At 38.2% G+C, this 17140-nt stretch overlaps 1 protein-coding gene across 3 annotated transcripts in view; it reads left to right on the top strand.

The window, feature by feature from the left end:
- The first annotated feature begins 498 nt into the window (after positions 1-498).
- The window catches only part of RASAL2 (RAS protein activator like 2), a 237070-nt gene continuing 220428 nt past the window's right edge, over positions 499-17140 (top strand). The window contains exon 1 of one of the 3 annotated variants that reach the window (XM_016141221.2): positions 499-792. In XM_016141221.2, coding sequence (XP_015996707.2) covers positions 591-792 — 202 coding nt within the window. In that variant the 5' untranslated portion in view covers positions 499-590. The remainder of the gene's footprint in view (positions 793-17140) is intronic. The other 2 variants (XM_016141222.2, XM_016141223.2) reach the window with 2 other exon arrangements.

Raw genomic sequence — 17140 nt, 5'->3', positions numbered from 1 at the left:
CGCTCGGCCTGCGATTGCTCCGGCCTATCACCCTGGGATGCCGCCGGCCGCCGCCACCGCCGCGGCTGCCGGGCTTGTGGGATCGGCGGCGGGGCCGGAGCCGCGGCGGGAGCCGTGGCCTGGGAGTGCGGGGGCGGGCCGGCGCGTCCGTGGGGCGGGGGGCTGAGGGCGGGGGGCGCGAGAGCCCGGGGCCAGCGGCCCCCCGAGGCTGAGGCAGCGGGCGCTCGGAGCCCCTGAGGCGGCGGCGCGGGAGCCGGCCGGTCGGAGGGGGCGGCCCCTGGCGGCGACGCCCCCCGCCCAGCCGCGCCACCCCGCTGCGTGCCCGGCGCGCGCTGCGACGGACGCCGCCGGCAGCGGCTCGGGGAGGCGGCTCGGAGCGGGCGGGCGAGCCGCGCCTCCCGGCGCCTCCCTCGCGCTCCCCCGGGAGCGACCCGCACCTGAGCCCGGACGCCGCGGCGGCCGCGGCCACGCTGGACCCGCCTCGCGCCGCGGGTGCCGCCCGCCGGCCGCAGGTGGGCTGCAGCGCGCGAGCCGCCGGCAGTGGGCGGCGGGGCCGGGGCTGAGCCGCGTCCGCGCCCCCCCGGGCCACCATGGAGCTCTCCCCGTCGTCCGGAGGAGCCGTGGAGGCGCTGTCCTGGCCGGAGATGTTCCCGCGCCTGGAGTCCGACTCGCCGCTGCCCCCGGAGGACCTGGACGTCGTCGTCCCCGTCAGCGGCGCCGTGGCCGGTGGCATGCTGGACCGCATTCTTCTGGAGTCGGTGTGCCAGCAGCAGGGCTGGGTCCGGGTGTACGGTAAGGACCGCGGGGCCGTCCCAGAGGCCGGGGCGGACTTCCTTTGCCCGGGCTTTAATTCATTCCCTACGTTCTCAGTCCCCCTGCATCTCGCGTCAGTTTCCCGCATCTCTTTCTCTTCTTGGACGCGTTTCTGACAAGTTCTCCAGACTCGCACTTGGGGAGAGATGCGACTCAGTGCGGTCTTTGGACCCTTTCAGGAGCCTGCAGTAAGTTTCAGGTAGAGTTGAGCTACGCAGACTTAATTCTTAGGCGGTTACAGGGAACTGTCAAGCGGTCTTCAAGAACGTCTGATGGAACACGCCATGAAATCAAGGGAACAGAGTTTTCGTTTCTTTCTCTTGATTGAGGTAGGGCTGCTGGAAACCAAGACATTATGAAGAAGGTTAGAGCGTGGGATAATAATATAATAAAATAAACCAAAAGTATGTATTTGGTGGGAACAGACTATATAAGCTCTTTCTGAACCTCAGTCGCCAAAGACAACCGCTGAGCCTGAGGGGTGTGGGTTATTTCAGATTGCACTATTGTTTCTGGTTCTCTTTGTAAAGTGACTGGGTTGCTACTCAGCAAGTTAAAAGTGATGAACACATTAAAACTTTCCCTTTCTGCATTCCTAGTAACCACCTCTTTAATTAAAACTGAACGATGGGATCCTATTAGGGTGAGCCTTGTGGCAGCATGAAAACCATGCTGGTTTTTGAAAACTCACAGCCCGAGGACTTATATCCTGGCATTCAGGACTCAACGGTGGCTTTCCAAAATATTGGAATGTCAAGATGTTTATCACTTAGCTCACATGAATGCAAAAGACGTTAGTAATCTGGCTTAGTCTAAGAAGGCAAATTTGAAGCACCTGGGATCAAACACAGTCTTAAAGATGTTATCCTGCAGTCATGTGCATCTAGGCCTACGGTGATGGAGACATTATGTTTCTTCATTCTTCTGAATGGGGTATGTTTGTTCAAGAGTGACCAAGACTTAGTTGTCTCTCTAGTTAGTTCAGTTGATTTCAAGACTTCATATCTATCGTTATCAGAAAAATCAGAACTAGGAGTTCAGAGATTTGAGTTTGTGTCTCATTTCTGCCGCTAATGTGGCTGGCTGTGTGACTTGGGGCAGATCAGGTCACCTTTTTTAACTTCTTTTTTCTCATCTGTAAAATGAGTGGATTGGATTAAATAATTTTTTACTCACCTTTTCAGTTCTAAAAATCCAGTTCTTATGACCAATTCTTAAGGATGTATGTATGTACCATTTTGTATTTTGGTTCATGTTTATATGTTTCTTGATGTTATTCTGATTAACTGAGATAATTAAAGCAGAGAAGTGGAAGATCATGCAAGGTCACCCAGTTCATTCTCAGCAGATTAAAAACTTTAGTGCCTGATTTTCCATCCACCTGTTAATCCCACTTAGCCGATAGTTTATAGCAGGGTTGATGAGAATCTGAAAGTGAGCTTGAATTAGAGTATATATTGTAGTTAGGACATTTTCCCATTCTGTCCTTCCAGACTTCTTTGGCATACCATTCGTTTGTTTTAATGAAGTCAGAGATAAGACTATGTGTTACTGCAAGAATAGGTATATATAATATTTCAGCATATCAGTTTCCAAAACTATTCTCTGGGTTTTCTAAACATAGGTTAACTATCATTCTTTGCATTTAACCAATAAAAAATATGTGCTTATTTTTGTTGTCCATTCCTAAGGCAAGATTTATGAGAGGTGTGTGTGTACGTGTATTTTTAAATATATGTATGTATGTATGTGTATGTGTATGTGTACACATACATACATACATATATATATACTCTCACACACACGTGCAGTATGTGTTTCAGTGTGAAGTTGCAGACTTTCTACTGCATTGTAACTTTTTTGTCTTCCCTATAAATTAACCAAAAGTCATTTTTATGTGCTGTTTAGAACTGCTACTTTCCTGCCTCTAGAGCAGCTCATTCTGGATACTACTTTGTTGTCTTTAGTTTGATGTAAATATTCCAAAACTGTCTTAATGACTCTTGGCTTTTCTATGTTCCTCGGTAGCTTTTAAGTTGCCTATTGTATAACTCTTTGAAGAGCTTTGAAATAAAAATAATGGACTGTAGACAGTCAATTTGGGAAACACTAGTTTGTTTTGGTTTTCTTGTTTACTTGATTGTTTTGGGGTATTCAAAATCCTGATTGTTTTAGAATATCTGAGTTCTTCTATACAATTTAAAGAGACTTTGATGAGTGTAATGTTTTTTAAAGAAATCCAGACACTGGGAAACCTAGTCCAGATTATGCCACTGGGGGGTGAGAACCTGGGTTTTCATTCTGGCTTTGCCACAAATTGGTTGTCTAACTTTGGGCAAGTAATTTTAACTCTGCGGGTCTAGGTTTCTACATAAAATATGGAATCTTGAGTAATTGGTATCTATGGTCCATTTTAGCTTTAGAGTTGTCTGATTCTATGGCCTGCCCTATTATTTTACCTACAACTTGGCCTTGTGATTCCAGCCTGACTCTCAAGGCCAGGCACCAAGCAAACCCTTAATGCATTTAAATCATGATTGTCAGGGTGTTCTGGGGAGCACTTTCATCAAAAGGTCAGTGAACTGAGTTTTGGAAGAAGGAATGTTGAGGGCAGATATAAATTTGTTTGGAATGTTTTCACAAGATAGGAAGGTGGGGATGAGGATCTTGCTCAGGTCTAGCTCATTCAGTTTTGAGACCTAACCTAAAATAGCCATGTGGGTTTTAAGGTAGGGTGAAAAATAAGGAGATGTATTAAGTACTTTTGGCTTTTGGCAATGGTTCACATCCTCTGCAGCACACTTACGTTCGAAATCAGTATGCAAACAAACAGCAACAACAAAAATACACCCCATTCCCCAGAACATCTGAACAGAAACTTTTAGAAGACTGGGCACTGTTTTGAGTTTGCTATCGACAGGTCTGGATCTTTGATTGATACCTCTGTCTGTCTGTCTGTCTCTCTCCAGAACTTTGTGTTTTAGAAAACTTTTCTGGAATGTTCAGAGCTTTATAATGGGTGGATCTATATTTAGAACACAAAGAAATGCACATCTTTGAGACACATCTAAGAGAGAGTGTTTATGCTGCCCTATCCATTTTCTTTCAGTTGTATAATGTTTCATTTCTTTTATTCCCTTATTACAATAATTGTGCCCGCGCCCTGTCAAGACTATAAAATTTTTGACACCAGGGAGTCTGTTTAGTTTATCTTTGTATTCCTGTCTTGCCACCCCCTTCATTGTCACCATGTCTAGCAGATTGGTACCTTGCTCACAGTAAGTCAATGTCTGTTGAATGTTGATCTGTCTCTACTTTGACCATCCCAATCTCAACCTGACTGATTGTATGGGTGGTAGAGTAGCTTAAACAAAGGCATGCCACAAACAGCTAAATATGGATGCAGAATCCAAGAGCATCAAATGCAGAACATTTTTCAGATATTTATAGCCTCCAAGCGAAGTCAATTGGCTGAAAAAGCTCAGCAGCCTAGCAAAAGGAAACGGGAGCGGCAAAGCCAGCCTCACTGTCTGTGCTTTCTGGTAAACAATGAGAACATTAAAATTAACTACTTTACCATGAATGGATGGCGAGTGTGGGACATCCTTTGGAAGAAATTTAAGTTACCAATCCCTAGAGGTGCCTCTGTTGGAGCACCCATCAGTACAACAGGTCTGCAAGTGTATGTGCTCTTGGATAGTTAGAGGGGAAATATAGTTACCACAATAAAGTGATCACCAAGAAATCATATAGTTTTTAATTTTAATAATATCAGCAGGATTTATCTAAAATATTCAATTAATAAAATAGCAACATTATTGTTTAACCATTAAGCTAATATACAGCTCATTGTTCATTGATGCCTGATAGGGACCTGCTGGAAAATTTCTTAAGGCTAGTACTATCAGCAAGCAGAAGAAAAAAGGAAATTAATTATACTGCATCAAATGCCACATAATTCCAGAAGTGTGACAATGGGAATTTAGGAAGAATTTATCATGAACCGCATATGAGTTGATGGGGGCAGAAGTCTTATCTGTTGTAGTCAATAACATTACTCATGCTTCACCAATTAAGACAAAGGATGAGATGTCTTTTATTGTATTTTTAGATACTGTATCTCTATATTTACGTAAAATGTTGCAAGCAGTAACAAGTCTAGGAAGTTGTTTCATTTTGGTCCAGTATGAATTAGATGTGACTAACTGGCCTTACCAGAATGTTCTTAACATAATTAACTTTTAATATTCTTAGCAAATCACTCATTCTTATATGTCTTAAATATGTACCCCACAATTCCTGTTTTGTTTTAATCTATAAACGCATGATAGTGTTCAAGCAAAACAAAGTTTTGTGTGCTCTAGCTGGTTGCTTGCTAGAAGAAAGTCAGTGAATGTGTACCCAATACATTCCAAACAACGTTCATGTTACTTAAGTGTTTTAATTTCCTCAACTACTGTTAACTGAACTTTTACACTGTTTATTTTAAATTATAGTGATTTCAGATAGCCCCCTTTTTTCTTCCTATGAGAGATAATTTGTATATCTCCTTTTAACCTTGTGTTCTAGTGGTGTTTACAGAAGGACAATTTCCTTTATAGTATCTTAGTAATTTTCTTTCCCTTATCATGTTGCTTTATTGCCATTTCATTTTCAAAGACTGGAACTATACATCCACAATCTCTTTTCCAAGACCATTTAGACTAGAGTTTTATAGAATTCAATTTTTTTTTTTTTTTTTTTTTTTTTTTTTTTTAGAAAATATGGTATATATACAGTGACATTAACCTCTTACTGGAGTCTGGAACAACATCTAGGAGTCAGTCCTGTTACTATTTCTGCTAAGACTATAAATAGTGTTATGTTAGAGCAGGTCAGATTTTGCTGCCAAAGAAGTTATGAAAAAAGGGTTTGCAGAGCTTTTCGGATTTAGGAATTGCAGTATAGAATTGAGGACCTGTACACATTTTCTGATATAGATAACGTGAAATTCTAGAATGCCCCTATTTATATGAGAATAGTTCGTTTATAAGTATTGCCTTTATTTATTTATTTATTTTGGATAGAATTCAGTACATATGCTTTAAAAAATGATGTATAGTTGTGTCTTGTCGAATGAAATTAATTTCTCCGATTTACTAAGAAGAAAAGGGATTCATGTGACTAAGAAAGTGGGCTTTACTGAGATTGCTAAGGAAATGGTGGCAGCGCAGGGGTTTCTAATGCTTTGTTTCATTAGAAGAATGAGGTGAGGTGAGGCAGAGACTTTATGGCCTTATTCTTTGCACATTACTCTCTTCAGTAGCACAGGGTGATTTGATCACCTTTTAAGTAGGCGAACCACAAAAAAGCATTCAACTAATGACTGAGTTAATCCAGAAAAAATTTAGCTGTCTGCTCCCTTGTCCCTCCCTATTGGAATAACTTTTAAGTAACCAGGGAGGTGTTGGGTCTTGTTAACCGGGAGGAGTTCGAAGTGCGCTGAGGGCACCGCTGAAATTGCTTCACCCTGTCTTGGCCGTGGGATAATTGTTCTCTGGTGTTTGTAAAAACACCTTTCTTTCTAAAGGCTATCAAGTGTTTCTTAAGACCTGTGGGTAGAGTATCCTTTACCAATTTAATGTAGCTGATTTTCTAGTGAGAAGGCAGTCATCGAGAAGTACATGACATGGAAATAGTAGGGAATACAAAAAGATGTCCTGAAGCCCAGCGCAGTGGTATTAGTGGATATACTATAAACAGAAGAAGTAAAAAATGAGCCCTTGAAGGCATGACAAAACTTTATTCCCTAGACTGTGATACAGAAGTTATCCTCTTATCCTTACAGCAGGGTTCAGATGTTGGGAGTCTGAGTTTCACCTTACCAAGTGTTGGTTACATTGATTACTTGACTGTGTCTACTTTGCTCGTAAGGGTCTCATTTAGATGTTGATTGCATCCATAGTCCTCTGTAAATTGTCTTCAATATTGCTAAAATTCTGTTCACATGGTGTCATTTTTAGTAGGCTTTTTAAAAGTACCCCTGACCCCTCTTAGGAGTCTAAGAGATTGTTAAATCATGTTGATACTGTTTGGGAGACTGAAAACTTAGAGAGGAAAATATTTAACACAATGCAAGAAAACAAAATTCAGAATAGTGTGGAAAGTTGAAAAGAAACTGTAAAGTTGATCATCCTGAATACTTTTTAAAACAATCCTTTGTTTCCTCATTAAGGAAACTGGTTCAGGAAGTGCAACTTATTCCCAAAATTGGAGACAAAGTCCACAGTTTGTTGGGATTAGAACTCTTAACCTCAGATTCCTCAGCCTCCTGTTTTAGCTTCTAGATCTTACTGCTTCCCTTAGGGAGATGGCCTTTTAGAGCTGGAGGTCAGGCACACTCAACAGTGAGAAATACCAGATTGTCAGTTTCACAGTCTTTAAGGGAAATGCTGGAAGTACCATTACCTAGGTAACAGAAAACAAAAATGGGCAAAACATCCAGAAAGTAGGAGGATGACAATAATCTCATAGTGATCCTTAAGAAGTAGACTAGAGGACAGATTAGATATTTTCATCTCTGCTTTCCTCAATTCTTTATCCATAAATTCTGTATTCTGAGATTGGAAGTGATATTTTGAGAAATTTGAATGTTTCATTTATGATGCTTAGAACCCTAGATAATACCTAATAACTTTTTACCTTTTTAATGTCTAACCTCTAATTCATATCATTAAAAACTACCTTATAAAAAATCCAAAGATAATTAAAATTACTGTGGTTCCACCTCTCAGAGATAACTGTTCTTTTAATATTTTATCGTGTTCTGTGTACAAATGTACTTCTTTGTGCATGTTTTCAATCATATTACATATATTTTGTCTCCTGCCTTTTTCTTAACTATTTTCTTATGTTTTTGAAAATTTTAAAAAATTTTTCAGATGTATTTTTGTTTTTAAATTCTGTTTTAAAAATAGGTGATATATTTTCTTCTTTCAAAATTCAAAGGGTATAAAAGGGTCTCGCTGAGGTCTCTGTCACCCCTCCTCCCTCACCCCTTACTTGCCATCTAACAGGCAATCATTGTCCCTTCCACGTAATCAATAAATGGTTAATGTTCTTGCATACCCTTCCATACTTAGTCCTTGTACATAGAAGCAGATAAATAGATAAGTAAAAACTCTTCCAATGGTAGGGTCCAAGAAATGTAGTTTAAAAAAATAATAATGTGGTTTTTGCAAGGTTAATGAAATGACTGGAGCAGGCCCGGAAAGGGGGTTGGCTGGGAGTTCTGGGTGTCTGGGGCCAGTTGTTAGTTGCTTTCATCTGAATCGATATCACCATAACTTTTACTGTGCAACTGCTTTTTTTCTCCTTTTGGACGCAAATGATAACTCATTATAGGAACTGATCTACACCTTGTATCATTCCTCTTTTGTATCCCCCCTTCTCACACAAGATATTAATATATTAATATATCTTGGATATATTTTCCTATCAATGTATAAAGCAATTCCTCATTCCTCTTATGGCTACATAATGCCTGGATGAGTCATAATTTATTTAACCATTCCCCAAGTTTTGCTGGTACAAGCAATAAGGCAGTGAATCTTGAATGTAAGCCATTTTGCTTGTATATATCTATAAGAAAAAAAATCATAGAATTATATTCCCAAATTCCTCTTCTCAGTTTTACCTATTTACATTTCACCAGCAGTGTGAGAGAGTGTCTCTCTCACACATAGGGAATTATCAAGACTTTGAATCTGAAAATCTAAAAGGTGAAAAATAGTTTAATTTTAATTTTTTATATTTCCTGTGTTACATGTGATTGAATATCTTAAAAAGCTATTTAAATAAATCATTTTCTGTGAACTATACACATCTTTTACCCAATGTTAATAGGTTGGGTCTCTTCCTTAGTGATTTGTAGGAACTCTTGCTATCTTAAATAAAGGACCCTTTATCTGCCATAAGTTGCCACTATTTTCCTTTGCCCCCCCCCTTTTTTTTTGCCTCTATGAAGAAATTATTTTTATGCAGTTGAATGTATCAGTCTGCTACAGCCTTTTGGCTTTACGTCATAGTTAGGATGGCCTTTCCTCATCTGAGGTTATAAAATAACGCTCCCATGGTTTGTCTGGCATTTCTTCATTTTCACTCTTTGCATTTAAATCTTTGCTCCATTTGAAATTCATCCTGGAGTAAGGTACAAGATATGGATCCAACTTCATGTTTAGAAAGATGGCTTTCTAGTTGTCCTGACATCATTTGTTGGATAATTTATCTTTCCCCTACTGATTTAAGATGACTCCTCTATCCTTAACTAGATTGCCATTTGTATTTTGGTTTATTTCAAGACTTTCTGCTCTGTTCTATTGGTCTGTCATATGCCAGTATCACACTGCTTTATTACAATGGCTTTATAATATGAAAATATAATTCGTTAATGACTAACATGACTTATCCAACCGTTATCTTACTTTAGGCATCAACATTTTTCAAAATTTTTGTATTAATAGTCTACTGATTATCTTTGTGTGCAAGTGTTTGAATTGATTCTGAATTTTTTTCTTAGGCTGAGTTCCCAGAGGAGTATGTTTCTGAAGGCCTGAGACTTAGTGCCAGTTTAGTGTGACCTTCCTGGAAAGCAGTTCCTGCTACGAATTATATGAAAGTATGGTTTGTAATTTCAGGTCCTGCTTCTGTGCTGCTACTTTCAGCATATTGAAGTATTTTAGGTAGATTTCATGTAGTGCTTTAAACATTATTTAGCACATATTAAATGTCCTGAGTTTTTATGCTTGTAAGACTGCCCATCAAAAACTGAGTTGTTTTGCCAGGGTACTTCTTTTTGGTTAATGGCATATTTCCAAGTGAATAAGAGAAGGGCATGAGTATAGTAGGGTCAAAGCAGTTGGCCTGCTAAAGGTCAAATCCAACACCATGGCCTTATTTATACTGTATTAGACACTCCAACTGAAATAACCTGACAAGAGACACGTAATGTTTTAGATACCCTAAGAACATAGTTGGTGGCTTTCATCTCAGCTGTTCATATCCTGTTTCTAGAACTCTTTGTTTCTCAGCATATTAAGAAGGAATTGACATTCATGACAGTTCTTCTGAACATGATTTGAATATAGGTTCCCTTAATTTTAGCTTGATGAACAACTGAGATGTGTACCTTAAATAGTACTGTGCTGATATCTGAGTTTTTAGCATGGGATTAGGTATGTTCTAGGGAAGTTTATTATGATGTCAGGCAAAGCCAAATTCAAAAAATGGCAACAAGAACTAATGGTCATGACAACAATGATTTTATTATTTATTTGTTTTTATTTTTTTAAATTTATTTAATTGAAGAAATTATTTAAAAAATTTTCCCCCGTCTATCTCCTCTCTTCTCCCTCCCCTCAACAACAGTACTTTTAAACATTCTGAAAAAAGGGCAGGAATAGGAATTGTCCTCTGAGAAATCATGGTTTATATAGATCATTAACCAGTTAACCACATTTTGTTTTTAAAGGACTTTGTATTTTTGGAGCAGATTTAGATTCACGGCAAAGTCGAGAGGCAGGTTCAGAGATTTCCCACACGCCAGCTGTGTCCACACACGCACAGCCTCCCCCGTTTTCGTCAGTCTGTCCAGAGTGGCACATTTATTACAATTGATGAACCTAATTAACATGTCATTATCACACAAAGTCTGCAATTTACACTGGGTTTGCTCTTGCTATTTTGCATTACTGGGTTTGGACAAATGTGTAATGACATTATAGTATCTCAGAGAGGGCATTTTCACTGCTCTAAAAGTCTTCTGTGCTGAGTCCATCTCTCCGTAACCCCTACTCCCCACCCATTGGTAACCACTGATAATTTTTACTGCTTCCATAGCTTTGCCTTTTTCAGAGTGCTATATAGTTGAAATCATGCCTCATTTTTTTTTTTTTTTAATCAGTTTGCTCAGGGGTCCCTAACCCTCATGCTATGGACCAGTACCAGTCTGTGGCCTGTTAGGAACAGGGCTGCACAGCAGGAGGTGAGCAGCAGGCAAGTGAGCAAAGCTGCATCTGTATCTGCAGCCGCTCCCCAGCGCTAGCATCACCGCCTCAGCTCCGCCTCAGATCATCAGAGAAGCACCGGTCCCTGGTGCCATAGAGGCTGGGGACCGCTGAGGCCAGTTTTGTATAGTATATAATATACACCCATGAGCATGCCTTGCTACATCACAAAGTAGCAGACTTAGAAAGGAACAAAGTAGTTTCGTTTTTTGAAATGATGTAGAGCAGTATGAGAGTGAAAGGAAGAATCTAATAATTAATACTGTGGAGATTTGTAGGAAATTTTGTTTGAATTAAATTTGGGCAGAATATAATATATAACTATTTTGCTCCCGTATTTCTCTTAGGCTTGACTATGCAGTTTTCTATTATTTGTAAATTTTATGAAAGCCCCTGAGTGAGGAAACACAAAGCCTTTCTAGAGTACGTTCCTGTTTAGAGATGAGCCTTTTTTGTCCAAGTGATTGGTGATTAGTCTCTATCAACAGACCTTGAAAAGATGGCCAGTACCATGGCTGCCAGCTAACAAAAGGCGTGTCTCAAGTATCTAAAAAATGACAGCCTTTATTTAGTGTTTTCTCATCTCATGAAGACTTTATAGCATTTTTCCTTTTTACAGAACAAAGATTTGTGTACTTATTTTGAATCTAGCTTGATAACATGGTTAAGGAAAAATAGTATCATGTGTGGTGATTCCCATTAAAATCAAAAAGATACTCCAGATGATTTGGCGTGGCCGTATTTCTTGCTGTTTTGTTCAGGTCAGAAAGTCCTCAGTGCACTCTAAATCAGTTTAAGAGATTTTTAGTTATTTGCACTTAAGGTTTTTGGCGTACACCTTGATTGTCTTGCCAAAGTGTCAACCTAAGAGAGGCTTTATTTTATAAAGTCTGTTGGCCGATAATCTTTCTTTTCCTGTAGTTGAACTGGCAATGATAGTATTTCCCTTATATACCCAGTGATATTATTACATTTGCTTGTGAGCATATTATATAAAATTATGTTTTACAAAGATTTACAAAGTGGAATCATACAATATTTGTCCTGTTTCTGTCTTATTTCACAAAGCACAAGGTAGCATATATCCTTGTAGCTTATATCAAAATTTCATTTTTTAAGGCTGAATAATATTCCCTCGTGTGTATATATCACATTTTGTTTATCCTTTAATATGTTGATGGACACCGGGTTGTGTCCACCTTTCGGTTATTGTGAATAATGCTGCTGAACACGATGTGCAAACGTGACCTTGCCGTCAGTTCTTTTGGACATCTGCCTTGAAGAGGAGGTGCCAGGTCTGATGGTAGTTCCACGTTTAACCGTGTGAGAAATGGCCAAACTCCACAGCATCTGTACCTTTTTACATTCCCACCAGCAATGCACAAGATTTCCAATTTCTCCACATTCTTGCCCATGCTTATTTTCCATTCTTTTTTATTATAATGGTTCTAGTTGGTATGAAGTGATATCTCATTGTGATTTTGATGTCCATTTCCCTAACAATTGGTGACGTTGAGCACCTTTTCATGTACTTAATGGCCATTTGTATATTTTCTTTGTAGAAATGTCTGTTCAAGTTCTTCTTTTATATTCTTAGTAGATGTATTTGTGTTTTTCAAATTGTCAGTGGTAATGTTAATTACCCTATATAGTAATCTTAATTCTAATGGTTACAATCATGAGCGTAATTATAATAACAGTAATGACAGTAAAACTTTTTGGGTGCTTACTATTAACCAGGCACAGTTCGAGGTGGTTTATGCTATTAATTTATTTAATCTTCATAACTACCCCATGAGGTAAATACTATTATAATTCTCATTTCATAGTTGAGGAATGAGGGGCATAGAGGTGTAAAGGAATTTGTGCAGTGTTATACAGCAAATAAGTGGCTGATGTGGGATAAGAGTCCAGGCAATTCACTCTCTGTACTCTTAAGTACCACATAATTTGGCTTCTCACAGATAAACAATTCAAATTCTTATTATGAAAAGCATTCAGTGTGGTGTTTGTTAATTTAAACCTTGAAGCTGTAGTTTACATAAGTGTTTTATATAGCACCATAACTATAAAATAGTGACATTTGATCTGCTGCATATGCTTTGGATGTTATGATGTTATTGAACACCTTTGTAGAGTTGTCCAAGTTTGATTAACTGTAGACAACATGAGACAGCTGTAGGTGGGTGAGTGGTGTGAATACGTCTATATTTTAAAAAGTTAAAGTCTGTTAGCTATCTAATTATGTATTTTTAGCAGTAATACAAAATATAAAAATAGTTTTTTCCTATAAAATCATGACATTCTAGGCTCATTATTTATGTTTAATCCAGTCAGTAAGAATGCCAAAATTAAGAGTCCGTACAATCTTAAGAACCGTGAGTTGTATTCATTTGAGGTATTGCTTTATTTACTCTACTATTTATGTTTCAAGCGTCTCTCCACTTTAATATCAGTAATTCTGAAAAGAGAATCCACTTTCGTAAAACCAGGTAAGCCCAAACATTGATCACAGCTTAGTCACCTCACATTTTAGGATATTTGTAGAGTTCACATATTTTTCTCTAAAAGCGCAGGACCATGGCTTCTTGGTGGGCTTGGTTTGCTTTCCTCTTAGTTTCTCTTGAACCTGGTTATCCTTATGGTGAACATGCTTCATAATTTAAACTTATTCTCAGGTTCATATTTCAAGGTCTCAGACACTTAAAGCATGTTTCATACATAGTAACCTGTGTGAATCAGCTCTGAAATCTAACTTCTTTCCTACTAATAGATTGTAGTTTTTCAAGATCTGTGATTCTTTTGAACTGTGGGCAAGTTAGCAATGGAAAGTGAGTTACAGTTTTACATTCTGATCAATTCATCTTTAAAGATGATTTAATACAGTATATTTGTTATTAGGAACCATAAACATTTAAGTGTACTATGTCCTCCTGATATTCTCTTTAACTTTCTCTAACAGAGTTAACTGGAAATCTTTGAGTAATTAAGTAAATGATGCTGCAATAAATAGTAATCTTTGTGAAGTTTTGACTTGAGTAGCTTTTGGGGTTACCATCTCAGGTCAGGTTTCGAGATGAACTCTAACCCATTTTGTTTAACATTGTATGATGTTTTCATATTTTAGTTAAAAAAGCCCTTACATGTGTCTTCCAAGTAATTGTATTTTAAAATAAACTTATATATATTTAAAAATAAAATATACCTTGAGTGAAGCAAATAGCAAGATCTTATAAATAAAGCTCAATTAAGATCTGGAATATGAGTCTTTCAGGTTCTTTTAATGTGTTACAGAGACTCAGAGCAGGATTCCAGTAACCTCCTCTCCCCATCTTTTCGTAAATCACCTGTTATTTATAATACATTTTCAAGTTTTTCAGGTGTCATCAGACTTACTGGTTTCCAGTTTCTGAGACCTACCCGTAACTGCTTTATGAAAATCAGTACAACATGTTCTTTAGGTCACCTTCAGAAATTTTGTGAATAAAATTTTAATCTCTTTTTTCCAATTTCCTCTTAATGTACCTTTTTAAAAATGTGTAGCTTTTGGCATGCATGTATGATATACATTTCCTTCTATGTTCCTCATAGCCACTTTGTGAATAGATAAGGTAGAAATGAAGAAACTGAGTTTAAAGCAGGTTGTGACTTGCTCAGAGTTAGAGACTCAAATCCAGCGTTCCATCTACTTTGTACTAATAGAAATCAAGTAGTTCTGCTTTCTCTCATTTGTTGTCATTATACTCTTTCCCCCAAACCGTAGGCTTCTCTCTGCCTATTTCTCTGTGCGTGGCTTAAAACAAAACAAAAGAAGAAACAAAACACCCAGCCCTGCTTTTTTATCTTATAGCATTTTTCACTAACTTCATCTCATTTTTGGTTTTAGTGTTCCTGATACTGTTTTTCATTTCTGGGGTTCTTTGGAAGCTTTTTGGAGATAGATTTTCTTTAAAAGCTAAGCCTGGCTCTAGGACTGCCTCATTTTTATTTATGGTATTCTGTACCTTGAAGACAAAGGGCACCCTGAGTCTTTTCAAAGGAGCATAGAATCCGTGGAACTGACTCCTGTTGTTACCTGCTAAGAAAAATCAATGATGCGCCACCAGCTTGAGACTCATGAAGTGTTCAACTGAATGGTTTTGGAATTGTAGGTGACTGTGACAAAATTAGTGTGCTTTATCAGCAATGCTATCATTGTCTAGACAGGTATGAGACTGCTCATTTGTTTTGTAAAGCCAACATCAGAGTTGAAAAAATTAAGTATTTTGGGAGACACTTTGAGTCAAAAAGAAAATGATGCTGTCTGCTTTAACTGTGCTTAAGTCAAAAATGGAGGAAAACAAAATTGACATGCTGCTTGTTTAAATGATATTTTCAGGTCTTCAGGAATGAAGACTGTAGTAGGAATGCAGTCAAAATGATTGGGTGTCAAAAATGACACGAGAAGTCACTTATCTGTTTGTGTCCTAGCACGTCATCTTAATGTGCATCCAGGAAGAAAATGAATCAAAACCAATGACTCCTGAACTGACTGTACTACTGTCAGAAAGAAGTATCTTTGTGGTGCATGAAAAACCTATATTGGAGAGCTAGAATTTTTATGATCAGTGAAGTTCTATTTATATTTTGGCATACATTATAATATATACAATTATAACCGGGATAAGTAGTTTTTGCACAAGGGAAGAATGAGCGATACCGATTTGTCAGATTTTTTAGCCCAGCTATTCATAAAATGGATCTGTAGTATCTAATTTCCATTTCCTTGCTTACACACTACTCTGGACCATTTAATTGTGTATTATTTAAAAGTTAATTTTATCTTTAGGTCATAGTCAAGTTGACCAGAGGCTTGTGGTAATAAATACCAAGGATGTGGATAAAGAATCCTAGATTTTGTGATCACATATAACATTGGTGCCAAATTCAACCTTTTGTCCCTTATTATTAAAAATGAGTCCCTCAGACCATCTGAATCTCTGCAAATGCTTGTTAAAAGTGCAGATCCCTGGACTCTTTTCTACCCTGATCTCCCACCAATCAAAATCTCTGCGAACTATGCCTAGGATTTAAATTTTAACAAGCACACAGGTAATTTGGATGCACATTAAAGTTTGAGATCTCCATTTTCAGAAGATTCAACATGTTATACATACTGTTCTCCTGTTCAGGATGATTAAATCAAGATATCTGTGAAGGCAGGGAAGAAAAAGATATCTATTTTCAATTGAAGAATTAACTATGCTGTATGCCTTAAACTTACACAGTGATGGATGTCAATTGTATCACAATAAAACTGAAAAAAAAATTATCATCTGGGGGATAGGGGAAGAATTAGATTTTTAGAGATATAATACAAAGCTAACATGTAATTATAGTGTTAATTTTATCTGTTGGTTTCTCCTGAGGATGCAACTTGACTTGAATTTTATAATTCAGGGCTTTGATCATCTAATGGTTGTTTCAGCAGCTAGAAAGTACTATAAGGCTTCTAAAGATTACATTTTAGTTCCTGTCGGGCTGAAGAAATAAATACAGGTAAGCTGAGCTTTCAACTTGCCGTCCGGTCCCTACTTCATGATACTCTCTCACTCATGCTGTTCTACAAATTTTCCAAAATTGGCCTTGATTTAAAATATGAAAACCTTACTGTAAATTTCCTTCACAGGCAAGGTAGAGAATATTTGCATCATCCCAGAAGGTAGCCTCATGTCCTCTATATTCAGTCCCCCTTCCCACTCCCAGCTCTTGGCAACCACTGATCTGATTTCTGTTCCTGTACTTTTACTTTTCCAGCACGTCATAGAAATGTGTTCATAGAGTATGTGTCAGAATGTGCTTCCCTTTTAAAACAGCAATATTCTAGTGTATATATGTACCACATTTTGTGTATCCATTTATCTGTCCATTTTACATTCTCACCAGTAATGCACAAGGATTCCAATTTTCCACCTCCTTCGCAACACTTGTTATTTGTTCTTTGTTGTTTTGTTTTGTTTGATAACAGCCTTCTAATGTGTGCGAAGTGGTATCTCATTGTGGTTTTAACACAATTTTTTTAACCGTATTAAAAATGTCTCTAAAAGTATTATATTTTGTTTTGTTTTTGAAATTAAGAACTTAAATTATTTTTCAAAAGAAGAACAGTAAACTTTTGTATATTCTAATAACGTTTGTGATATTCTAACCAGCCTAAAATTGGACTGCCTCAGCTTTCCTGCTCTCTCATACTTAGTAGCTGGGACTGTCGAGCAGGTTAGAACAAACAACTGAAGAATCCGTTT

This window comes from Rousettus aegyptiacus, unplaced genomic scaffold, assembly GCF_014176215.1.
Source record: "Rousettus aegyptiacus isolate mRouAeg1 unplaced genomic scaffold, mRouAeg1.p scaffold_m13_p_17, whole genome shotgun sequence".
Classification (NCBI taxonomy): domain Eukaryota; kingdom Metazoa; phylum Chordata; class Mammalia; order Chiroptera; family Pteropodidae; genus Rousettus; species Rousettus aegyptiacus.
Note: the sequence above shows the minus strand (reverse complement) of the source record. Positions and strands in the feature narration are given on the sequence as shown.